At 35.4% G+C, this 25,968-nt stretch overlaps 2 protein-coding genes across 7 annotated transcripts; both read left to right on the top strand.

Annotated features, from left to right (window-relative positions):
* The first annotated feature begins 41 nt into the window (after positions 1 to 41).
* LOC105632528 (uncharacterized) lies at positions 42 to 20,549 on the top strand. 6 transcript variants are annotated; one of them, XR_016319592.1, is made up of 26 exons: positions 42 to 355; positions 538 to 618; positions 2,473 to 2,610; positions 2,999 to 3,109; positions 3,207 to 3,257; positions 3,379 to 3,479; positions 5,777 to 5,870; positions 6,209 to 6,340; positions 6,434 to 6,694; positions 6,808 to 6,886; positions 7,651 to 7,742; positions 7,862 to 7,945; positions 8,768 to 8,842; positions 8,978 to 9,025; positions 10,897 to 10,992; positions 11,265 to 11,494; positions 11,759 to 15,297; positions 15,471 to 15,550; positions 15,749 to 15,829; positions 15,973 to 16,044; positions 16,128 to 16,233; positions 16,333 to 16,387; positions 17,100 to 17,228; positions 17,322 to 17,439; positions 17,830 to 17,971; positions 18,748 to 18,830. XR_016319592.1 is itself a non-coding variant. In XM_012214923.4 (26 exons), exons 1-26 carry the CDS (start codon positions 191 to 193, stop codon positions 20,323 to 20,325), a joined length of 6,519 nt encoding a protein of 2,172 aa, XP_012070313.1. In that variant the 5' UTR covers positions 45 to 190; the 3' UTR covers positions 20,326 to 20,549. The 6 variants fall into 6 exon arrangements, 5 of the variants coding, with proteins under 5 accessions (XP_012070313.1, XP_089574142.1, XP_020534388.1 ...); XM_012214923.4 differs by lacking the exon at positions 17,830 to 17,971 and adding an exon at positions 19,908 to 20,549 and having other exon boundaries at positions 45 to 355; XM_089718016.1 differs by lacking the exons at positions 42 to 355; positions 538 to 618; positions 17,830 to 17,971 and adding exons at positions 2,727 to 2,808; positions 19,908 to 20,549 and having other exon boundaries at positions 2,493 to 2,610.
* Positions 20,550 to 21,100: 551 nt separating this feature from the next.
* On the top strand, positions 21,101 to 25,459 carry LOC105632527 (protein NUCLEAR FUSION DEFECTIVE 4). Its single transcript, XM_012214922.4, has 3 exons — positions 21,101 to 21,918; positions 23,395 to 24,293; positions 24,637 to 25,459. Exons 1-3 carry the CDS (start codon positions 21,610 to 21,612, stop codon positions 25,112 to 25,114), a joined length of 1,686 nt encoding a protein of 561 aa, XP_012070312.1. The 5' UTR covers positions 21,101 to 21,609; the 3' UTR covers positions 25,115 to 25,459.
* Positions 25,460 to 25,968: the final 509 nt, after the last annotated feature.

Raw genomic sequence — 25,968 nt, 5'->3', positions numbered from 1 at the left:
AAAAGAGAGAGTTCCAGCCATTTTGATCAGAAACGAGCGCTTTATTTAGCCCGATTAAATTAAAAGGGAGAGTTGCAGCCATTTTGATCAGAAACAAGCGCTTCAATCTCTTCTCCTTCTCCTGTAATTTTAGTTTCAGGCGATAGACAAAGTTTTTTCTGCAATTTGAACCCTAACAGTGTATAGAAAGATGGAGATAGAGTTGGAGCCAAGAGTGAAACCACTAAGCTACAAAGTGAAAGGAATGTCAAGAGAATCTCCATCTCAGAAAGCCTCTCATGTCCTCGACAACGACCTCCGCTCTCACTGGTCCACTGGCACCAACACCAAGGAGTGGATCCTCCTTGAACTCGACGTATGTATTTCATATATTTATCTGTTATTAATACTATTCATTTTATGCTTTGAATTTGCTGGAGTCGAAACTTTATATGGATTCAAAGGAAATTCTAATAATTAGTAGAAGGAAAGGAGAAATTCTCACGTAGAAGTTTTAAGTGTGAATGAAGTTCTGTGCTATGATTTTCTTGATTGCAGGAACCTTGCTTGCTGTCGCATATACGGATATATAACAAGTCAGTACTTGAGTGGGAAATATCTGTTGGTTTGCGTTTTAAGGTTAGTTATTGGTCTTTAAAATTGAAGTTCCAATTCATTTTAATTTTTCGTTTTGTGATTGTGAATTGTAAACTGTCAAAATTGGTCTGTACAATAGCAAAAACAGTTTAGTACCAGAAGAGTTTGCTGCTAGATGATTAATTTTTGAAGTTTGCACTCAAATTTACAAAGCGAGTGTCTATAATTGTGCTGAACCAATTGGAAACAGAACTGCATATTGAAGAAGATTACTAAATTACTGCTGGTTGGAATAAGAATTTTAGTCTCTTTCTTGTACCCTTCAGCTTGGGAGATGTTGGGTGATGCCTTTGACCATGGAGTTTAGAAGAAAGAAAGTGAATGGCATTTAAGCTGCCATTTTTCTTAAGGAGTGTTGCAGAATAAACTTTGAATCACTGCTTTTACAGCCTTTACTATTAAGTAACAACCGAGCAGCTGCTATTAGTACCTCTTCAATATCTAGTTCCTTTTTTTTTTTTTTTTAACTTTTTTAAATGAGAACAGTAGCGGACTGCTCTCTCATAATATCATTAATTGCATTAATATTTTTCACAGACACACACACACACACACACATATTATGATAACTTCTATGATTAGCTAATTCTAAATATATAAGACACACTATATTAGGTAAACTTGAAAGAACTTTGTTGTTAGTCAAATATAGTTTTCAAATTAAGAATCGAATTGAGAATCAAATTTTTCATTTTTAGAATCAAGAATCGAGAATCGGTTGAATCATAAGATTCAGTATAACTTTTCAAAATTGATTAAAAATAAATACATATATATTTATGGATATATTTCTACTAATTTTATCAAAAGATACTAAAAATTTAATAATAAATAATGTATTTATATAATTTCAATCCGAATCATGTACTAAACACAAGGTGAAAGAGAACCTAATGACTTATGTAGTTGTCAAGTTCAAAATATCAAACTATGAAGTTAAAATTTTAAAATAAAAATGAAGTAAAACTGTCAAGCCATTGAATTTCCTATCGAAATCCATATTCATTCATTATCTTCCAAATTCAAGCCCTTCATCATCTTCATCTTCTACCATAACTATATTTTCTTGCTCTTTTTCCTCTAAATTGATTTTTTCCACTTGTTTTGTTGGTTAAGAGGATCGTTGGGCATGATAATTAACTCGAATTGTAAGATTCGAATCGCATGAATCGTAAGATTCATGTTCAATTCCGATCCTATAAGATGTGAATCGTTTAGGATGAAAATTGAATCGAGTTGTGAGATTCTGATAAGACTCAAATTTAAAACAAAGCTAATGTTTCAAATCTAATGCTAGAGATATTCTACTTGCAATGGACTATCCAAACACTATTTCTCCTTCAGTTTGAAAAAGAGAGTTAAACTTAATTGGAAGCATTAAAATTGTATCACTTTATGCAAGTATCGCAAATATGAGAATTGGATGCAATATGATAGTCCAAAATTAAAAAAAGTTTGTAGTGGCTGCAATTGATGAATAATCTCCTCTGTTTTATGCAATCGTGATCCTGGTCATTGCTAATAAATCATGATTGGAATTGGAAATATATGGTAATAATAATATTTATTTCTTCAATAAAAGTTCCCTTATTAAGAAAATGTAATCTGCCATGAATTTTGTAACTTACTTTTTATATGAAATCTTCTAAAAAGAAATATGCAAATACTTATATATAAGACACCGTCATTGCTGTATTTTCAATGGTAGGTAATGGTGGCTTTATTAAGTCATGGATGCTAATGAGATGGTGTTTTGCACAGCATCTGCTTTGTACTGATTAAACTTCATGGTTGGTTACATTTCATTGACCTTTTCCCCCTTTTCTCTGTGATCAGCCAGAGACATTTGTAAAAGTTCGTCCACGCTGTGAAGCACCTCGTCGTGATATGACATACCCTATGAACTATACTCCATGCCGCTACGTGCGAATATCTTGCTTACGTGGAAGTCCCATAGCCATTTTTTTCGTTCAGGTATGTGAAAATTTTGAGTATGGTATCTGCTTTGGAGTTAGATTTATGCCTTGATGTAGCATCACATCAGAGGTTCATTATAATTTACTTTGCAAATCCAAATACTCATGTTTTAGGCTGTCAGCCATTGGACGTTTTATGGCATGCAATATACATCACTTATGTGCTAAGCGGAAGGATGTGCTAGGAAGAAGCACAGTGAGGGATACTGCCATTTTATTTTGGAACCTATGATCTCTATCATTTTATGTATTGGTGACTTTGCATAAAATAATATCTTAATAGTTTTTGGTCACTTCCCTGTTCTTTTCCTGAGACACCAACAATAGTTCTATTGGGACTCTGCTTTGATAGAGCTGAAGTTGTTTCCATTGTTATTGTGTTGCAGCTGATTGGGGTTTCTGTGACTGGTCTTGAACCAGAGTTTCAACCGGTTGTTAATCACTTGTTGCCATACATTATATCGCACAAGCAAGATGCTCATGATATGCATCTTCAGGTGGACTATGTCGTCACTTTATTTTTTTCATCTCTAGTGCTTATGTTTTTTCTTTTGTTATCGTACTTCTTTGCCTTCTGATGTCCATCGTTTATAGTTGCTTCAAGACATGACAAACCGACTGCTAGTCTTCCTTCCCCAACTTGAGGTATATGATATGTTATCTCATGTCACTTAAGGACCTCTATTTCTTATTTCTTCTCCCTTTTTACTTTTAATTTCATTTAAGGTGTACTGCATTGTTGATTTGCTTCCATTCAACTGTTCAGGCAGAACTAAGCAGCTTCTCAGATGGTGCTGAGCAGAACTTGTGTTTTCTTGCTATGCTTGTGGGTCCTTTGTACCCAATACTTCACCTTGTGAATGAAAGGTTGGTTAAGGTGCTGAATATCTTTATGGCTGATCTGGGCACCAGGTTTTCACAACTTTGACACAAGAATGTGATTTCTAAGCTTTTGTTATTACATTGCTAATTTGAATACTTACAGGATCCTCTTTTTTCTGCCTTTCACTCATCCCTTCTCTAGCATCCATCTTTTTAAAATAATCCAAGTATAGGTTTGAAGGAGTTGGGTGTGCAATTATAACTGACTCTGTTCGATTGGGTTTCTGATTGGTTATGGATTCAGGAGAAAAATTTCTGCAGACAAAAAGTTGTGTGAATATTCTGCAGATCTTAATTGAATCATTTTCTTGCGTCTCATCATATTTCCATGCCTTTGTTAGACTTTGTGAAAGTAATTCCTGGTCATAAATCAAAATTCTGTCTCTCTCCCTGGATGCTTAAAAATGATGTCATAATGTGGATTCTTGTTAGTTTGAAAATTTTTGAAAGAGAAGGAAAATCTGATAGAAATCACTTGAACAAATTAATTGGAAAAGAAAAAAATGTGACTTGGTTTTAATTTTGGTGAGAGAAAGGGTAAGATAAGGTTGCTAAATATCTCATTTTTTTATATGAAAAGAAATTTTGAGGGAGAAAGGAAGAAAAACACTGTCTGGAATATAAGATATCCTCTTAACCTAACAATGCTCAAAAAAAGGTATTAAAACGAAGCAATTTAAAAAAAAAAGTAGAGTCCTGCAAACATACTGCATAGCACTTAAAGAGACTCCTATGAAAGCCTCCAAAGTACAACATGAAAAAACCAAGAAGTCACAACTGCAAAGCAAGCAGAAATGCCTTTTCCACAACTGTAAACCCAGAAATCACAACCGTAAACCAAGAAATCACAACCGTAAACCAATAAGCCCCGGATTCCTCCATCCTTTTTACTTTTCCCCTCCAGACAGAAGGTTACTCCTTCCTTTGGGTACTGAAGAACTATAAAGAACTGAGGTTGGTTGTTGATCAACGGAAAGCATTGGAGAAGGTGAGGATGGGAAGACATTCGACCTTTTTGGCAGGTATTCCTTAATGAGAGGCTTAAGGATATTTTTATCTTCCTTTATTCTCTCTGCTCATTTACAGAGATTGTCGACATTGGACTCCTCAGAGAGCTCTAGCAATGGGTAGAAATAGGCAGACCAGGCTCATCATTTTATGTGGTCAGTGCTAGTCTGACTATGATCAAGTGTCTAGGTGGTGCCGAACTCAATGAATCTCATCAAAGTTTTTGGACATGCACAATTTCTCCTGTCCAACAAACAGTTATTTGGTTCAAGCCACCTCACAATAGTGAAGACACTTGGGAATGAGACTTGCTATGCGTGTGATGTATAGTATACCAAATCAGGAGATAAAACCTAATTAGTTATTTGCATTCACCTTTTAAAGAACTATATACCAGACAGAAGCCCTTGCCTTTTGCTGCACCTTACCGTAGCAAATATCTTATTGGTCTTATTTTATTGTGATTTTCTGAGTATAGCTTCTATTGAATAAGGAAGATTCACTGTTTTTTTTTCGGGGTCTCCCTGATAAGTGTTTGTTAGTGTAGGCACGACTCATATTCCCTAGAGTTATGGCAAGCTACCGGACTTAAGTCGAAAAGGTCTTTAAAAACATGGGAATAAATTCACACCCCCTTCCTAGAGGATTGCTGTTGAAATGCTGTTCTTGGGAAATGGAAATTACCCTTGTAAATGGTTACATTGCAGTCTGAAGTTCCTATGTTTTTTTTTACTTTCACAGTTGCATTTTTTTGAGCCTTTTCTTTTTTTTTTTTTTCTTTCTGTAAGTCAATATCTTTAAAATTGATGCTCATCTGCGCTTTTGTTGGTCTTTCTTCTTGTATATTGTCTTTGTAGGTGTATAGATTTTTGTTTTTTTTTTTTTATCACTACTGAAAGAAAATGAATTGTGATTAGTCCTATGTTGATTGGCTAGAAAATCTTGGCATCGGAAAAGAAATATCCTTAATTATTTTTTTGGTGATAGACTGAAACGTCCTTTTCATTGTTGAGTTCCTGTGACTTATATCCTGCATTCTTCTAGTAATATTTTTGGTGAAGATTAGTAAATTCTGGGTTATTCAGTATCATTTTGGCTTTATTCCCCTTTTGGTGGTGCCTGTATACAGAATTACTCTAAAGAATTGGACTTCAGTTTCATTATGACTGTAGGATATTTAAAGTTTGAATTAAATCTTCTTTTCATCCCCTGTACCATGCTTCTTATATTAATTTATTTTAATTAGACAGCTAATATTGTGTTGATATTTACAGAGAAGCTGCAAAATCTTCAGCCAGTATCTCCGACTCTGAAGTTCCTAAGAACAGTCAGCCTTCGTCTTCCTTAACTGTTTCTTCTAACTTTGAGGTAGTGTTTCAGTTCTCTTGATGTTATTGCTTCTTTGGCTCATATTTATTTATTTATTTATTTTTTTGGATTTACATGTACAAGAATGGTTGCATTTTTGACTGCTAGAAATGTTTCTATTAGAGTCAATAGCATTAAACATTGGATTAGCGTTTACTTTTGATTATTCACGGTGTTGCTTTGTCTCTTTTCTAACTTTCTTTTTTGGATAATCTTGTAATTATTCTTTTTGACACTCTTGTATTAAGCATCACCTAGGCAACTTTATTTGTTTAACTTACTTTTTTCTAATTTTTGAATGGACAATGGTGCAAGTAAACAGCTTTTTTCATGTGCAGCCAAGAAGATCAAGAAGCATGCCACCATTTATTTCATCAACTTCCAGTTCCATGGTGTTCCGCCCAGATGCAATTTTTGTGTTGTTAAGGAAGGCATATAAAGAATCTGATTTGGGTGCTGTCTGCAGAATTGTAATGGACCAATCTATCCTAACTTTTACTTTAGCAACCGATTCTCGATTTGGGATTCTATGTTTCTAATTGCTGAGTGATCCTGTGTGCTAGGCTTCTAGGATCCTGTACAAGCTTATAGAGACCGTTGCAGTGCAAGAACCATCGACCGCTGCCAGTGAAGTTACATTGGCTTTAGATGAGACATCGAAATTTGAATTATCAAATCCTGTTCCTCTAGTTGATTACTCGAGCTTTCTTGGAGAAGAATTTCAAATACCTGATGATCATTGGGACACTAGCATTTTAAATGTCTTGGATATAGGGGCTGTGGAAGAAGGCATTTTACATGTTCTTTATGCTTGTGCGTCTCAGGTTGATTACAGTATTAGGGATATTACACTCCTTAAGCACCTTTTCTCTGATGTCCATTCTGTTACTGCCATCTTTATCCATCGATTTACTTTCTATCTTTTTATCTTTTGCAGCCTTTGCTTTGTCGCAAATTGGCAGAGAGTGCATCTGAATTTTGGTCTGCTTTACCACTTGTGCAAGCATTGCTGCCAGGTCAAGTATCAACTATGAGATAACTTAGCTTCTAATTTTCGTTCTAGGATTTAATATTTCATGTGCACTCTTAAATAATATATAAAATTGATGCCTTATTGAACTTCCCAAGAGATTGAGACTATAACTTCTAGCTTACCAATGGAGTTCTGAATTGCCTCGACTTTTTATTTAATTAGTTACTGTTTATTGAATTTACTTGTTTCACCTTGTGTTTTTTATTGTTAATCCTAGTTGATAGGATACAAATCAGTAATACTTCTATAGCTATTCATATTGAAATTTTCATTTTAGGAATGAAATTATCAAAACATAAGTAGACCGACATGAAAATTTGCTTTGTTTGTACCCCTTGGGTCCCTTTTCATTGAACTTCTTTCGCTCTTAGAAAGGCAAAAACGTTGACCAATTACACATACTGTCAATGTGGATGACATTGTACCCAACTGTTGGCATGATGGTAGTTAAATCATATGAACAGTTACAGAGTCGTGCAATCAAGTTCTACAAGTGATGTAAATTTGAATATACCTTTTCTTTTGTTTGTCTTATGCTATATCAAATAGCCATCTGTTTATTCTTCTAAACTAATTGGTGTCAATTAAGTCAACAAGCTTTGCACCTGTAAGAGGCTCGTTAACCCAAAATGTTCCTTTTAGTGGAGGCACATTAAGCATTTTCAAAAACATAACAATTACAGACCCAAATTTCTTCAGATAGCTTTGATGAATGTATTTAATGTGTATTTTTTCCTCTTTCTGCAGCACTTCGTCCTTCTATTAGCATCCTGGGCGAACATGTTGATGATACCTTTGCTCAATGGAAACAGCCTTTTGTACAACAAGCCCTATCTCAAGTTACGTTGGTTCTATATATTTTTTTTATTAAATTTCCCTTTAATATACCTGAGCTATATACTTGTTGAAAACTGCTTTTAAGACTATATTTTGCTAACAATGGTGGTTATAATTGCAGATTGTGGCTATGTCTTGTTCAGCAACATACCGTCCTCTTCTTCATGCCTTTGCTGGCTATTTATCATCCTATTCGCCATCACATGTTCGTTTTTTGCAGTCTGGTTTTAATGTCCTAGCATTGCATATCTTATATTTTCTCTGTGATGCCTAGCATTTTTTTTCCCCTAAAGAAGGGGAAAGAATTTGTAATATGGGTATTTATTTTTTACAAGGTGGGAATAATATGTGTCAGCGTGTACCTACCTCCAAAACCTCCCGCTTGCACAAACATGAGAATGGAAGACACAACTCAGCCTGTAACTTGTTGCTTCATCAAAGTGACTACATCTGTAAACAATTTGGCCTTTGAGAGTTGAGTCTTTAAAGTTGTTTTATCCTCTCTCCAAAGGTGTTGGCCATTTGACATGAAATGGTTGCATCGGATTTGGATGGTTCAAATGGCATAAAAATGATTAAAAAGCACTGTTGGGGTAATATAGCTAGGGATGAGCATTCGGCTCATTTCAAACTGAACCGAACCAGAGGAAATCAAATAAATCGAAATTTTTGTACAAGGAGAACCGAACTGAACTGAACTGTTCATAAATCAAACTAAACCAAACCAGTTCAGTTTGGTGTTGACTTAGTTTTTTTGGTTAAATCAGTTTGATTTTTAGGGTTTTTAGGTTTTTCGGTTTTATATAAAAAAACTGAACTGAACTGAAAAAAATTTCAATTTTTTCTATTTAAATTGAAACCAAACTGAATTTTTTTTGAAAACTGACAAAACTGAACTGTTGGTTTTACCATTTTCTGCTCAGCCCTGTATATTGCTGTCGATGTCCTTGTCAATTTACAAAAACCCCTTTCATAACTAATCTGATTTTCTCATGTAGAAACTTACTGTTATAATCCTCTTTTACAGGCTAAAGCTGCATGTGTTCTGATTGATTTATGTTCCAGCGTGCTAGCACCTTGGATGGCTCAAGTCATTGCAAAGGTTGGTGGTGCACTAGTGGTCTGCTCTTTTGTTATCAGTTTCTTACTTTATTTGCTTTAATGTCTCTCTATATCTCTATCCACATTGTATATATTTATTTATTAATTTCTGTACTTTGGGCTGATTCTGATGTAGGTTGATCTAACTGTGGAGCTTCTAGAGGACCTTCTGGGCACAATTCAGGTGTGTGTTAACGCATTCTATTTAGTGATTATATTCTGGCTATAGATGAAGGAAGAAGACATGATTGTGTTACTGAACTTTGATTGCTTTATTTTTGGTTGAAATGCAGTTTTTGAACCCGGGGAAATATGAACCTTTGGATTTGAAAATGTGCACTTTGTATACCCTTTTATAATTAAAACGCATAACTTGGCCCTTGAAAAAATGCGAGCACTCCTCTTTATCCAAAAACTCTATATTGCACCAAAGAAGGTGCAATGACAAAGGAATTTAGCATCTTTTCTAGCTCCAATTCCTCTTCATTTCAGAATAATAAAACATCTCCAAATTTTCTTTAAAAAGGTCAGTAGACAGATGAAAGAAGGCCTAAACCACCTTATACTGTGATAAAAAGTAGCACGAGATTTGCCATTTTTACAACACATAACAAGCGAATTTGGAGGTAGAGTTTTATAGGTCTCTTCTTCTGTGCAGAACAGTTCATTTGGTAACTCACTCAATTCATGTGATGTATTAAGATACCTCTAAGTTGGTTGTGGATATTTAAGTATTGAAAATCTGTAATATTTTTTCTTTAATTATTATTTTTTATTTTAACTAAAAGAAGAGTTTTAGTTGAGAACAAAAGAGAGGAAATTATGACATGGAGGATAAGATATAATTTTGTGAAGGTTGATGCACAACTACGAGGAAACACATAAAAAATAGATTAATGTAATGGCCTCAAATCTGGCTAAACGCTAACCAGCTATTAAAGACTCTCTTTTGAAAGCTCTTCAAGTGTGACTCATTGTAATGCTAAAATTGCCATTTGTCCGACACTTAATTATAAGAAAAAAGTCTTTGGGGTTGAAAATGTATGTATTATTCTCCATCCAAAGGCTCCAAAGGATTGTAAAAATCAAAGAACTTTAGCAACTCTCTAGTTTAAGGAAGCAACAACATCTAAGCTTCAATTCCAAGCTAGTTTGGGTTGGCTATATGGATTCTTTGTTTCTGTTCCACTCTGCTTATGGCTAAGCCTGCACTAATGGAAAGAAGCAGTCAATCTTTTGAGATGACTTCCCTCTTTGTGGTTCTAGGTGTACCTTTTTTCCTGTTTACACCTTCCACTGTCAAGGCATTTGACCCAACATTCACTCCCATACAAGATTGCTAGTCTTACTGCTATTCTGTAGAACTTGCCTGTCTCTTTTTTAGATATCTTCCTATCACACCATATAACTTTCCTCCATTCATCTATCCTATTTTAATTTTATGAGTTAATTTTTTGTCTATCATGCCACCCTTCTGAAAAACAGAAGTCCTAAATTTTAGACATACTCAATGTTCCTTAAAAAAATACTTAAAAAAAATGATCCTAAACTGTCTAATCCTCTTTGTAATGTAAAACAAGTGAGACTGAGGTTCACCATGCTTATGATGCATGAGCATTCTCTTTGACACATTTTGAAAAAGTGCATGCAAAAACCAGCCTTTTCCTTTCGCAGCACTCTTGTTTTCTAATTTTTATTTGCCAAGTGAACGATTAATTATTGCTTAAAAAGTAGCATAATGTTAGAAAGATTTTGCAAAAAAGATTACTTGGAGAATCTGAAGATAAAATCCTCGTACCTACCCTAGGGAAAGATTCCAATAAAGCAAGAAGGAAAATGATTTCATCACATCTCTTTCATAAAGATTCCTATAAAAATGAAAATTTTCCAGGACAAACTAGTGCTAATAGAATTTGGAGACAAAGAAAAATGAGAGACGAGGAAATAAGTTAGGGTTGGTCATTCTTGCATCTGTATTTGTTTCATCATTTTCAGCTAACAACTTTCTTTAAACAGTGATTAAACATCTTAATGTTGTTCTACTATGATTATCAGGGTGCTCGCCATTCCCCAGCTCGTGCACGTGCTGCACTCAAATACATTGTGCTGGCTTTGTCTGGCCACATGGATGATATATTGGGAAAGTATAAGGTACTGTCTTATGTTTTGGTTTTTGCATTTTTTTTGTTTTATAGTACCTTGGGATTTAGATGCCGCTATCTTTGGGAAAGGTACTTTTTAAAATGCTGTATCATTTAGATATTGCATGAATGCCACTGTTTGTTGGAATTGTTGGCTGTTTTAGATTTATGATCACATGTCCCTATGTTTACTGATATTTTTTATTACCAGATGCAAGTTGTTATATAACTATCTGTTATTAGATGTGGCTGTTTTACCTTTCTTTATTGTTAAACTTTCAGGAAGTTAAGCACAAAATTCTCTTTCTTCTGGAGATGTTAGAGCCTTTTCTTGATCCTGCCATCTATGCGCTGAGGAGCACCATAGCATTTGGCGAAGTTTCTTTCACTTTTATGGAAAAGCAGGAACAAACTTGTCTAATTTCTCTAAATGTTATCCGTACAGCTGTCCAAAAGCCAGCGGTCCTTTCTTCCCTAGAATCTGAATGGAGGCGTGGATCAGTTGCTCCTAGGTATTACATACCTTTATGATAACTTGACTGTGTTTTCTTCATCAATTCTATACTTTTCTAAGAAACCCTCAGAAAACAACAGTAAAAAATAGTTTGCGTATGTTTGGATGTTTATGTAACTTTGCAACTTGAAGCAAGAAAACATAAACAAAAATTTAACCCACTGATCATTAGAAGCATTAGAAACATAGTATTGGTTCTCATGCTGCTTACATTTTTATCTTACACCGAGTTAGTAACAGATTTTTACCGTTTTTTCTACAGTGTACTTCTCTCCATATTGGAGCCTCACATGCAACTGCCTCCTGAAATTGACCTGTGCAAATCTCCTAGTTCTAAAAATTTTGAGCATGAAGCTTTAAGTGCTGTGTCCCATCCTTCTGTTATTCGCTATCCAGGCGCTTCTTCAAAACCAAATAGCCAAGATGATGCAGATGGGAAAGTGGATATTCCTGATAATGGTGCGAAGATGGATATATTAGAAGATGTCAGTCTTCTTTTTGCTCCAACAGAACTACGAACCATAGTACTGACAAATGTTTCCTGCAGTCCCAATGAACATACCTTGGATACCAATTGTAAGGACACAAACTCAGAATTAAGACATGTAATCGAGGAGAAATGTAGTCACCTGTTTCCAAATGGCTTAATATTAGATGCTGGAGTTACTGCCGAACATTTCAACTTGCAAGCAGACTTCTTTCAACTCATAAACTATCGTGACTGTGAACTTAGAGCTTCTGAATTTCGACGCCTGGCTTTTGATTTGCACTCACAGAATGATATAGCTGTTGAAGGTCATGATGCATCAATAGATGCTTTGCTCTTGGCAGCAGAGTGCTATGTGAATCCCTTTTTCATGATGTCTTTCGGATCCAGTCCAAAATTAGCAAGCTCCATGAGTAATAGTGACACTAAAAGAACAAAAATATATGAAGTTCCAGAACTGGAAAATACTACTAAAAGGAATAGCTTTGATTTGGAAACATTAGGTCTTCTTGAGAAGAAAAGAGACAAAGTTGTTCTTCATTTGCTGCTTGAGGCTGCTGAATTAGACAGGAAGTTTCTGAGAACCACCTCAGATGAGGAATGTGTTCCCTACCAGCCTGAGGAAATTGATGGGCAAGTCATAAACTTGTCTTCTCCCGATGTACAATCTGCTGATGCTATTACCTTGGTTCGACAAAATCAAGCTCTGCTTTGCAATTTTCTGATTCGGCGGTTGAAAAAAGAGCAACACTCCATGCATGAAATTCTTATGCATTGTCTTGTTTTTTTGTTGCACTCAGCAACAAAGTTATACTGTGCTCCTGAAGAAGTGATTGATATTATATTAGGATCTGCAGAGTACCTTAGTGCAATGTTAACCTCATTTTATTATCAGTTCAAAGAAGGCAATTTGCAGTTGGATGCAGAAAAGATGCATGGTGTACAGCGGCGCTGGACGATGCTTCAGAGATTGGTAATTGCTTCAAGTGGTGGTGAAGGGTCAGACCTTGCTTTCAATATCAACAACAGATTTCGGTGTGGAAGCTTGATTCCACCTTCAGCCTGGGTGCAGAGAATATCTAAATTTTCTCAGAGTTCTTATCCCCTTGTTAGATTTCTTGGTTGGATGGCAGTATCTAGAAATGCAAAACAGTATATAAAGGATAGGCTTTTCCTTGCTACAGATCTGTCACAACTGACATGTTTACTCTCCATATTTACTGATGAGCTTGTAGCAGCAGATAATGTTGTCAACCATAAACAAGAAGATGTAAAGATTGAACAATTAGGGGTCAAGCAGGATTTTCCAATTCATAAAGGTCTCGAAATTTCTGACCAACAAGATGGAGATCAATCTTTTCATGCTATCTATCCTGATCTCAATAAGTTATTTCCGAATTTGAAAAATCAATTTGAAGCTTTTGGGGAGCACATTTTGGAGGCTGTTGGATTGCAGCTGCGATCTCTGTCTTCCAGCACTATACCTGATATCTTGTGTTGGTTTTCTGATTTGTGCTCTTGGCAATTTCTTCAAAACAATCAAGTTGCTTCTCAAAATGGTTCTGATCATTTGAAAGGTTATGTTGCAAAGAATGCCAAAGCAATCATTCTTTATATTCTCGAAGCCATTGTTATTGAACACATGGATGCTATGGTGCCAGAGATGCCTAGAGTGGTGCAAGTATTGGTGTGTCTGTGTAGAGCCTCATACTGTGATGTCCCATTTCTTGATTCTGTAATGCGCTTGTTGAAGCCACTCATATCATATTCACTGTGTAAGGTATCTGATGAGGAAAAAAAAATTGTTGACGAGTCATGTCTTAATTTTGAGTCCCTGTGCTTTGATGAGCTTTTTGTTGATATTAGAGAGAAAAATAAAAATGGAGATGTGCCTGCAGAGAACAACTATAACAGAGGATTGACAATTTTTGTACTGGCTTCTGTCTTTGTGGATTTATCCTTTCAACGTAAAAGAGAAATACTAGATTCCTTAACTTTGTGGGCTGATTTTGCTTCTTTTGAGCCAACCAGTTCCTTCCATGACTACCTCAGTGCATTTCAGACTGCCCTGGAGAGCTGCAAAGCTTTGTTGGTTCATACTTTAAGAGTCTTTGGTGTTCTCCCACTTCAGTTGTCCTGCTTTTCTGATATCAATACAGGATCACTTCCTGACAATAGCTTGGAGATGCATTCATGGTTTCTCAGTGATGTCTGCCATAATTCTTCTCAACTAAATAATTATGAGCAGATGGAAAGTAACAATTTTGATGGTATAACCTCACAGAAAAAAGATCCTCATTTATCTGCAGAGGAAATAGAAGACTTCTGTAAAGGCTTGGAAAATATCCTCACCAAGCTTAATCCAACTATTGAGCTTTGTTGGAATCTTCATCATCGTTTGGCAAAGAAACTAACTATTTTATCGGCTCAGTGTTGTATGTACTCAAGATGGTTAGCTTCAATGGCACCCCAATTTCAAAATGTTGAAGAGGATGGCAATGAAAGTTCTTTCCCATCTAAATCTGCAGAAGAGTTTCCAGTTCATTGTAGGATTGGTCTGGAGAGTCTAGCTGAAATCATTATGAAGCTCCAAGAAAACCATTGCTGGGAAGTGGCATCTCTAATGCTTGATTGTCTACTTGGAGTACCCTATTGTTTTCAGCTGGATAATGTCATTGATACAATTTGTGGTGCAATAAAAACATTTTCATGCAGTGCACCAAAAATTGCCTGGCGTTTGCAATCTGATAAATGGTTGTCAATGTTATTTGTTAGAGGCATCCATAGCCTTCATGAGAGTGATGGGCCTCTCACTGATCTATTTGTTACATTGCTTGGTCATTTGGAGCCTGAACAACGCTTCATAGCTCTTAAGCATTTAGGTAAACTGGTCGGCCAAGATGTAAATGGAATAGTCCTGCAGTCTTCTGCATTTTGCAATAACTTGCTTTCACCAAGCTTAGTTCATTCAGTACCTGAGCCTTTTCTTTCACTTCTGGTTTCAAGTACATGGGATCGGGTGGTTTTGCTGGCATCATCTGATCCATTTTTACCTTTAAGAATTAATGCTATGGCACTTCTGATAAGTTACATCCCATATGCTGCTCGGCACCAGTTACAATCTTTTCTTGCTGCTATTGATACTGTTCTTCATGTTTTGGGAAAGGTTATCCATCCAACATGTGAGGGTACAATACTACAGCTCTCTTTAGCACTTGTTGCTGGAGCCTGTCTGTACTCTCCTGCTGAAGACATTTCTTTGATACCTGAAGAAGTTTGGAGAAATATTGAGACCATAAAAGTTTCTAGATCGGGTATAGTCCTTTGTTACTTTGTATATTGCCAAAAAAAAAAAAAAAATGTTGAAGGTTTGAAGTGACCTAGATATATATATATATATATATATATATATATATATATATATATATATATATATATATATATATATATATATAGATATATTTATATTTTGTTCTTTATTTTGTAGGACGCAGTGTTGGTGATTTGGAGAAAAATGCCTGTGAAGTCTTGTGTAGATTGAGAAATGAGGGGGATGAGGCTAAAGAGGTTTGTCCGAGAACTACACTGAAGGCATTTCACATTTCCAGCTATGGCATAACAGTTTGAGAGCACTTCTGCACACACACATAAACTTGCATGAATGCAAAATTATGTTGAAGCTTTGTTGTGCAATCTGTTTTCTTGCATTTATAACATCATTTTTGTTAGCAATTTATAATTTACTGAACCACACTATTTTGTAAGGCCCTGAAAGAAGTTCTCTGTTCAAATTCTTCAAAACAAGTTGACTCGGAGTTGGGAAGCACCCGTGAAGCAGTTCTTCAGGTGAGAAAAAAAATTATTAAAAATGATAGCAAAGTTGAGTGGTTGCTCTGGGTAAAACTGTAATTCCTTCTTTATTCTTTGTAAATGGCAGGTTCAGGAGTTTTTATTAACTGCTAATCATTTGTCGCTTAATTTGATAACAGGTCCTTGCCAATCTAACTTCCGTTCATTCATACTTTGAGATTTTCTCCCAAAAAGTTGACGAAGAGGCAATAGTAAGTGCATCTGATCACAAGTTATGATATTTTTTACCTTCCAACAAAGTTGATGGACTTGAATATGCCTGAACATGTTGCAGGAACTTGAGGAGGCTGAAATTGAATTGGACATTCTTGAAAAAGAAAATGCTGGGGAAGAATCGACAAGAGGCACCAAGAAAGAGAGGCAAATCGGTGGGGTCACTGGTAAGAATTACCATCTCTAGAATAGTTGTCCTTTTATCATTGGCAGTTTGAAATACCTACATCAGGAATTTAGCTTTTTTGTTCCTACTTCTTGTTCAGCTTCTGCAAAGCATGATAGCCGTCTTCAGGAAATCAAGGATCGGATTCATTCTTTGTATGTACCATCTTCTACTTTCAGCTGTAATTTTGCAATAAATGAAACTTAATGCAAGGGACAGAAAATACAGAAATATGTAGCTACTATCCTTTTCAAAAGCTGTGTAGCATTGGCAAGTTTGTTTGTTCAAAATGCTTATAAGAAAAAATATAAAAGCGGTCGAATACAAGATGCATAGATGGTGGAACAAGCATTCTTCTGGTTGTTGTTTCATTTTGGATTCTAAAATCATTTTTTCCATGAGCCATAAGATAGAAATAACCTATGATTAGCTTTTCAAGAAATTTCCAGATGAATAATTTCAATGAAATCTTTTTCTGTTCCTGGGATTGGTAAGCACATGCAACAAAGCTGTCTGATATCACCCCAACAATAAGCATATGCTTTATTTTTCTTCATTGAAGTAAAATATCAGTTTATATGTATCTAAAACCTTTGGTACCTTTCTTTCCCATGCTTTTCTTTTGCATAGTGCAATACCATCATATTACCTGTCAAAAATTAGTAGTTCAAGTATACCTTAATTTGCTCCCTGTTTCTCTGTATCATACTGAATTCCTCTTGCTCAAGCAATTATTGAATTCAACAATCATCTAGCCTTTATATAATGAAATTCTCCCATATTGCTTTCATCTGTTTCCTAATTTGCAGAAAGGTATAGGCTAAATTGTTGGTCTATTATTATCTTGTGGTTTACTTTTCTTCTCAGAGATAAATCCAAACTCCAAGAAGAAATTATAGCCCGCAGACAAAAGAAGCAACTCATGAGACGTGCCCGCCAGAAATATCTGGAAGAGGCCACTTTACGAGAAGAGGAACTTCTGCGAGAACTTGATAGGTTCTACTTGTGTTTCTAAATTGTTATCAACTGGATGTTATGAGTGGCTGTTAAGAGACAGTTGTTTGTATAACTGTCACTCTATGTCTGCAGAGAAAGAACAGCTGAAGCAGAAAAGGAGATTGAGAGACAACGGTTGTTGGAGCTTGAGCGTGCAAAAACTAGGGAACTCCGTCACAATCTTGATATGGAGAAGGAGAGGCAAACACAGGTAAGACTCCTTCCCAATTCTGTGATCCTACTGGCTTTGGGATTTTCAATTCTATTGGTTCTCCATCATGTTTGACTATGATAAAAGGACCATGATGTCCTATTATCCTGAGTGAACTGGTTTGTTGCCCTAAATTTTATAATAATAAGAAGGCTACTTTCAATCTCCATTATGTGGTGGTTGGTTTTTTTTTTTTTCATCATTATCTCTATTTGGTTGGGGTCTTGGAGAGCCTGCTGAGTGGATGAATGTGTTAATGCAATGCTACTACCTAGGTTTTTTTAACTTTTTCAGTTTGGCTTGTGCAAGATTTGACCCAATGCCCTTACAACACCTAAGTTTTTGGTTAGAGATACTTCTAAAGCATGCACTTGACTATTAATTGTTCAGTTTTCAGTACATCCGCTATAAATACATATGTATTTCATCGAAGGAACTATTGTCACATCTACCAAGACAAATAAAACTGTCTTTCCATTTTGTGGTAGCAGTAGCAGTACTAATATTGTCAACCATCTATCCTGGGGAAAGCGTATGTTTCTCTCTCTTTTATCCAAGCTTCTCTCCTTTCATTTTAGCTGTCTCCTTGTTTTTTAGCAAGTATCTTTTTGTGTGTGTTTGTGTGCATACATACATATATATATTGCATTTGTTCTACTATATAAAGATCTTTTCACAATTCAGACTGGGATTTCTCAACTTCAGCCTGGGCTTAAGTGGCTAGACTACAACAACCAAGCCTTAGTCTCAAACTAGTTGTGGTCGGCTATATGAATCCATTGTTTCAAATATCTGCTTTGATCAAGTTAATATCTATGCCAAGGTGGCTAGACTGTTAATCTTTGACCAAGTCTAGCTCATATCAATAAAAAATATGTAAGATAATGGTATTTAATTTGTGGGGTTGGCCTTGAGTAAATGCAGACCTAAGCCAGTGTCCTTTGGAAGTGTGCCTCAGTTAGTTTGGTTTTGGAAAAAATCCTCATTCAAGCCAGATTTCTTGTGGGCTGGGCCTGTGGATTGGTCTGAACTGAATAGGGACGATGCCATTGGCAAACTATTAGATTTATGCCAGTTTTCCTTGAGCAATTCGCCATCAAAGTCTTCCTATAATGTGTACTATGTGTTTATGCTGGATTGTCAAATCCCTATTCATCACACTTCAACTTTATTTCTATTGGTTCTTCCAGAAACAATGCTTAATTTGAATGTACTAGGCATCTTTAGTTGAATTTAAGAACCCTATAATGCATTGAATTATTGCCTTTTGCAATGGTTTGCATAATACAAGTATGCATTTTCATGTAGAGAGAACTTCAGCGTGAAGTGGAGCAGGCTGAATCTGGACTAAGATCATCACGGCGGGACTTTTCTTCATCTACTCATAGCAGGTACAAACGATTTCATGAAGGATGGATTAATTAGCTTCAGTGTGTAGTTCCAGTGGAGTCAATATAAAATGACCAGCAGCTAACAATGAAATGATAGAATTTAAAAGAAACAATAATTTCTTGCACACAATTCTTTAAGAACTTAGACCAATAATTGAGCTGTATTTTTGGTGAAGCAAGAGAATAAGAAGAAAAAGGAAAGGAACATGGACCGAAATATAGTGCAAGCCTGTTAGTTCCTCTGTTCTACCTTACTTTCCTGTCGGAAATGATGGTGCTATGATTAAACAAGCAATTATATAGAAATAGGTAAAATTTGAGAAATTCCTTTGTGTTCAGCCTGAAAGTAGAGGTGGCTATTAGGTCAATTTGGGTCATTTGGACGGGTTTGTATTGGTTGGTTCAGTTTCAAATCAAGAAAGCCTGCCAATTGACTTTATCATTTCATGTCATCTGGCTTTCTATCCCCCTTTTTGGAGGTTTTCAATGTTGAAAGTATTAAATTAGAAAGGAGAGTTAAATTTTTTAAAATTGAGGGCCAAATGTGAAATATAGGTATTGTGTTGAGCCAGTCTTTGCTTGAAAGTAATGGTTCTTATATAATTTTTGCATCAATAATCTCACCTTTTTGGAGGTTTTCAATGTCAAAATTATTAAATTAGGAAAGAGAAGTGAAATGTGAAAGTATACGTATCACGTTGAGCCAGTCTTTGCTCGCAAAAAATGGTTCTTATATAATTTTTGCATCAATAATCTTGTCAGGGAATCTGTTTTTATTTAACTCACTACTGCTGAAATATTTATCATCTGAATAGTCTGTGCACTAGTGCAAAATGTGGAGAAACCTTTTTTATTTACCTTGATTGCTATGCTGAGTTTTAGAAGCATCTCCATCTCAAACTAGTTATGTAGTGGGGCAATGGGAAAAAAAAAAAGGCTCATTATACTTCTCTTATTAAGACAACTAAACTTTTAGCAGCCAAGAGGTGCGCCTTCTGATATAGAATATACACTCTCTACTGGCAGTGGTATGAAGTATGCATAATAGTGTCTTTGGTTTAATCAAAATATCTGCAGGCTTCGGGAAAGGTATCGCGAGAGGGAAAATGGAAGATCAATTAATGAAGGGAGTACGAGAAGCAATAGTAGCAACCTGCAGGCTGAAATTTCTACAACTAGTTCATCAATGGCCATGCCAGCTGTTGTGTTATCTGGGTCTCGACCATTTTCAGGTCCGCCACCAACAATTCTCCAATCCCGTGATCGCATTGATGAATGTGGCAGCAATTACGAAGAAAATTTTGATGGAAGTAAGGACTCAGGCGATACAGGTAGTGTAGGGGATCCAGATTTAATCTCTGCATTTGATGGACAACCAGGTGGATTTGGGTCTGCTCAAAGGCACGGGTCTAGAGGGAGCAAGTCGAGGCAAGTAATGGAGCGAAGAGAAAGGGATGGAAGACGCGAAGGGAAATGGGAAAGGAAACATTCATGACTATTGTCTTCTGATGAGAAAATGCTGGGTTAAGGATACTGTATACTTGTGACAAGTTTCACCTTTAATTCACCTTTGAGATAGCGATATGTTGTACCAGGGTGAAGAAAATGTGAATCTTGGGCTATTTGGTTGTTTGTATTTTGTTTTTTGTATTTTGTTTTTACAATGTAAAACTATTCTTGCATGTGTTTCATTAATGTAATACTATTATCTTTGGAGAAGCCACTTCTTGTTGGATGAGAAAAGGTTGTTGACCAGACATTGCTTACCGATCTAAGCCACCTGATGGAAAGGAAGATAGCACCTTAATTTCTTCTCACTTGTAATGATCATTTGGGCTGTCAATGCTTTTGGTATAGTTTGTTCTTTGAGCCTCTTCATCAAGTCATCAAAGACGAGCTCAACTTGGGAAAGTAGATGCAAATGGAAGAAAACTGTTTACTATTTTTGGCTTGGTATTATAGTATAAATAAATTTTACAGTAGCAATCATAAATTAAAAATTTTGGTTTAATTAATATAAATTTTGTTGAAATTAAATTTTTTTATTTATATGTTGAATATTAAGCTTTTAATTAAAGAGACAATAATTGATATGAGTCAATTAAGCCTATTTCTTTAATCCAAGTGGGGATGCTCTGAGTCTGTATTTCAACTTCTTAGGTAGGCAGGTTGGTATACACTAACTAATATATAATTCATTTGCGTCTAAGGCGGCAAGTTGGTGGCCTGGCCTATAAAATTCATTTGTTTTAGGATCACATGAGGAGTCTGAAATTCACGTTGTTTAGTTTCTTGTTTCTTTAAAATTTATTTATATAAATTTTTTAATTTTAGCATTATTAGTTAGTAATTATTTCAAATTTATCAATTTATTATAGTAATTTTTATAATTAACTGAGTCTGTTATCCATCCCAGCAACACCACTCCAAATATTTTTCTTCTTGTATATTTAATTAGCTTAAATATTATCTGTCTAATCTATGAAAGGCAAAAGACAGAACACCAACCTCTAAAAGCTCCAAAATTTCAAAGAAAAGATATATTTTTGAAAATGGAAACACTCACCATCATATATCATAAATAGTAATCTGACCCCAAAAATTTAGTCGTTGCTAAAGATACAGGGGTGACTTAAAAGTTAAAGCCTCCTATAAGTATCATAAACCCCGTCCCTCTCTCTCTCCCTTCAAATTTCTCTTCCAAAACAGTTTTTGTTTTGGTTTGGAAATTTGATTAATCTCTTTTTTTTTTTTTGGATACTTCATCTTACAAAGCCAAATGGTAGGGCAATCAAGAAAATGGATGATACTAGTAGCAACAACATGGATACAAGCATTTACAGGGACAAATTTTGATTTCTCTTCTTATTCCTCAACCTTAAAATCTGTTCTTGGGATTTCTCAGGTTCAACTGAACTACTTGGCTATGGCTTCTGATTTGGGAAAGGCTTTTGGTTGGTGTTCTGGTTTGTCTCTTATTCATTTTCCTTTATGGGTTGTTTTGCTTATGGCTGCTTTCATGGGACTCTTTGGATATGGCCTTCAATGGCTTGTCATTGCCGGAATAATCTCTTTGCCCTATTTTCTGGTTAGTCCTCTCTAATCTTTCATTTTCTTGTTTTTTTTTTTAAATATTTTTTTTTTCCTTTTTGTGTTTGACTTATGCATGTGGTGAAACATTATTAGTTAGGCTTCCCTCTCTTAAGTTCATTTTCTCTTTCTTTCTTTTTTTTTTTTTTTCCCCTGAAATATTGGTCAGTTCATGTTTTTCTGTTTTTGGCCCTTCAAAAAAAAAAAAAAAAAAAAAGAAAATTCTATTGTCTTGTTTCTTTCCTACTTTCTAGGGAAACAAGTGAATCTTGTTGGAGAAATTTGGGAATGATCTATCTTCTAATCTAAGCATCTCAACAACAAACATACTGAAATGTTTATTCATAGTTGGTTAACCAAACTGGTTAGTGAAAGAAACATAATATACGTTGCAGAAGTTGATACCAAGTAATAATGATAAGAAAAAGAAAAAGTTAATTTGATTAGTGGAATTTTTTACTGTATAATTAAGTTTGTTTTTTTTTTTTTTTTTTTTTTTTTTTTTTTTTTTTTTAGGCCTAAAATATTAATCATTGATTCAACAAGAAATTTTATCTCTAAGGAGTGGCTGAAATGCATATAATATATATAATCTAAAATGTTTATAATGCTAGTGGGACAGTTTATTCTATTCATATTTTAGATCTGTATTCTTAAAACCTACCTACCGTTCTTATCTGTACGTTTCACTCAGTTTCTACATTGCATACTTCAGCTGACAAGCACATGACTTTGTTCTGTAAAGAAAACAAATACCTAAATGCCACACTTCAGTTGAAAAATTACAGATAAAAAAAAAAAAAAAAACTAATTATCAGGAAATACTATTTGTTTCAATATTTTTTATATTTATTTCTTTGGCCTATGAAACATTTGCTTAGTCTCTAAGGATCAAATACAATATTAAATGAATTCAATGCACGGCAGTGATAATACAGACATCTATCCTTATCCATGCCATTAAATGCTCCTATTGCCGCACCTTGCCCTTTTCATCAATAGTAACACTAACCTACCATAAAAACTAAAATTGTTAGTGATTGAGATGGCCAACCTTCATTCCTTTCTCTCTTTGAAATTCTCAGCTTGGTTCGGTTCGAAACTCAAGTAAACCAAATAATTTAAACTTTTTTTAAATCATAACTAAATCTAAATTGATAATAATTTGTGATATGACATGAAAATTTATTATATTCTACATATATTTTATAAAAATTTTATTCATAACTCTTTTTTTTTTTTTTGAGAAAACTGTTGACCGTGTATTGCATAAACTACAAAGAAACAATGTGAAGTTGTAAACCAAACTTTGGAAATTGTAAACTTGTCCTAAATAAAATATGAAAAATAGTTTCTTTCCAACAAAATTTTGAGTCTGTATCTTAATGACTTTGGTTGACTGTCAACAATATTTGAACTGTATTGTAAATAGGCTGTTGGTTTCTACTAACAGGAATCAACTGTGTTTTGGCAGGTATTTCTGCTATGCTTAATTGCTGGATGCAGCATTTGCTGGTTCAACACAGTATGCTATGTTCTATGCATAAGAAACTTCACAGCCAACAGAGCATTAGCATTGTCACTCACCATCAGTTTCAATGGAGTTACTGCTGCCATCTATACTCTTATTGCCAATGCAATAGACCCTGATGCTAATTCTATTTATCTCCTTTTAAATGCAGTCCTCCCTCTGTTTGTGTCTGGTCTGGCACTATTCCCTGTACTTAACCAACCACCTCCTCAGCAACTCCCCACTGAAGCCAACCGCCGTGACTCCTTCATTTTTCTAATCCTCAACATTCTAGCCATTATCACTGGCCTATATCTTCTCCTCCTGAATTCACTATCCTCTGTTGCATGGACAGCAGGTATCCTTCTTGGAGGTGCTTTTCTTCTATTAGCACTTCCCTTGTGCTTGCCTGGAATTGTTTGTGCAAGGAACTGGGCTAGGCGTATCATTGACACAAGTTTCCACTCTGATGATTCGAGATTCAATCTGGTTGACACTGATGATCTAGAGCTTGTTAGAGAACTGATTGAAATTGAAAACAGTAATGGCTCAAATGATAATTCCTATGGCATGACAGAGAAACAGAAGTGCTTCAGTTGTTTTGAGAGGGTAATCGAGAACGACAGGTTAACTATGCTTGGTGAAGAGCACCCAGCCCGAGTGCTAGTGCGTAAAGTAGATTTTTGGCTATATTATTTTGCATATTTCTGTGGAGCAACCATAGGGCTGGTTTATAGTAATAATCTAGGACAGATTGCACAATCACTTGGATACTATTCGAAACTCAGTTCACTCATCACCCTGTACTCTTCGTGCTCATTCTTTGGTCGCTTGCTCTCGGCTGCTCCGGATTTCCTGCGTGAGTATGTATTTACTGTGAAAACTAATTACTTGTCATGCACAAAACTGATTCATAATAGTGAATAAATGAATTCTAGGTATATATGCTCTTTAGATGAACATAAAGGTAATTATAGAACTTGAGATCATTCTTTTATGGAGAATTAGTCTCAAGGCCATTACATCCTTAACAAAGGCCAGCAAAGTTTGTTTGTGTTTTTAAAGGTTTACTGTCCTTATTTGATAGACCTTCTTGTTGATCATGTCAATCATAGTCAGCATTTATGCATTACAGAAATTTGGCTTTACTTTCAAACAATACTTATTAAGCTGCAAAAACTAAGGATTAAAAGTTTACCAATGCAGCAAGGTGTACTTTGCGAGGACTGGGTGGTTAGCAGTTGCTCTTGTGCCAACGCCAATTGCTTTCTTTTTGCTGGTTGCATCAGGCAGTGAGGCAGCGTTGCGTGCTTGCACAGCCATGGTTGCACTAAGTTCTGGCTTTGTATTTTCAGCAGCAGTGTCAGTAACATCTGAGCTATTTGGGCCAAATAGTGCTGGAGTCAACCACAACATCCTCATCACCAACATTCCCATCGGGTCACTCCTCTATGGTCTTCTTGCAGCTATAGTGTATGATTCCAATGCAGGAAGCACCAGCTTCCTGGAGACCCTGTTAGGGAAAGAAATGGTATGCATGGGTAGGGAATGCTACTTGAAGACCTTCATAGCATGGGGCTGCATTTCATTGGTAGGTCTAGTTTCAAGTTATGTGCTTTTTCGGCGAACCAGACATGCCTATGACAATTTCGAAAGGAGCCGGAATTTGACTCAATCCTCTTAACTGAGAAATATGCCGGGATCTGAGTTCTTCCAATTAGAATTTCTAAAAGCTCAGAAGAAAGCACAAGTCACCTGGATAACTTATAATTGGTGAAGTCCCCCAGCGTCGCGACAAAGATCTAAGATAGTAAAATCAAAACACCTATACACCTAGAATGGGAGAGATTAAGAGAGAGGGATAGCTATCCTTGTAGTATACTGTATGTGGAGTAAAGAAAAGTACTAATACAGATACTCTTTGATTGAGAAAGAACAAACTCTAAGAACATGCAAATTAAAGGTGTGGAAAAAAAAAAAGGGAAGACACAAATTTGATACAGATCATGAATAGAAAATTCTTTCACTATATGTGATTATCATTTTGCAGTGCTAACAAGCTCTACTGTATAATGTATCAGCAATTACTGTGTAAACGTAATTAAGAGGCTGAATCTTGAATTGAAAGAGTTGATTACCCAACCTCTGCCAAATCAATAAAAATGAGCTCTACTATAGGCAATTCAAAACTGATGATACAATTTATTGAAAAAGAACATATATCTTGCATCAGAATTTTTTTCAAAAATAAAAAAAATACAAAATTGGACAGCATAATTAATAAGAATTATTATAGTGTGTATAAATTCAAATCATTCAAAGCATCTCAATCTCCAAAATTCCTTTGAAATAAAAAGTATGTTTTGCCATTTTCTAATTGAGACAAAATATTATGTTCAGTATAACCCCTGCTTGTTATCAGGTATGCAGGTGCTTTTGTCTGAACTCGAAAGACACACCTTTATCTAGTTTTTTTTTCTTAATTCTGAGAAGTTTTCTTGCAAGTGACGCTGATGCACTAGTACATGTTTCCCTCTT

Source organism: Jatropha curcas, chromosome 2 (assembly GCF_041381405.1).
Source record: "Jatropha curcas cultivar XTBG-Jc1 chromosome 2, XTBG_Jcur_1.0, whole genome shotgun sequence".
Lineage (NCBI taxonomy): Eukaryota > Viridiplantae > Streptophyta > Magnoliopsida > Malpighiales > Euphorbiaceae > Jatropha > Jatropha curcas.
The sequence above is the reverse complement of the archived record's forward strand: the minus strand, read 5'-3'. Positions and strand labels throughout refer to the sequence as shown.

Bases quoted from the DNA above. Each gene is read 5' to 3' on its own strand.
- LOC105632528 (XM_012214923.4), top strand. From the start codon at position 191: ATGGAGATAGAGTTGGAGCCAAGAGTGAAACCACTAAGCTACAAAGTG. The intron at 2,611-2,998 runs GTATGTGAAAAT...ATTGTGTTGCAG, and splicing joins TAGCCATTTTTTTCGTTCAG to CTGATTGGGGTTTCTGTGAC. The intron at 11,495-11,758 runs GTATTACATACC...TTTTTTCTACAG, and splicing joins CGTGGATCAGTTGCTCCTAG to TGTACTTCTCTCCATATTGG.
- LOC105632527 (XM_012214922.4), top strand. From the start codon at position 21,610: ATGGTAGGGCAATCAAGAAAATGGATGATACTAGTAGCAACAACATGG. The intron at 21,919-23,394 runs GTTAGTCCTCTC...GTGTTTTGGCAG, and splicing joins TCTCTTTGCCCTATTTTCTG to GTATTTCTGCTATGCTTAAT. The intron at 24,294-24,636 runs GTATGTATTTAC...TTACCAATGCAG, and splicing joins GCTCCGGATTTCCTGCGTGA to CAAGGTGTACTTTGCGAGGA.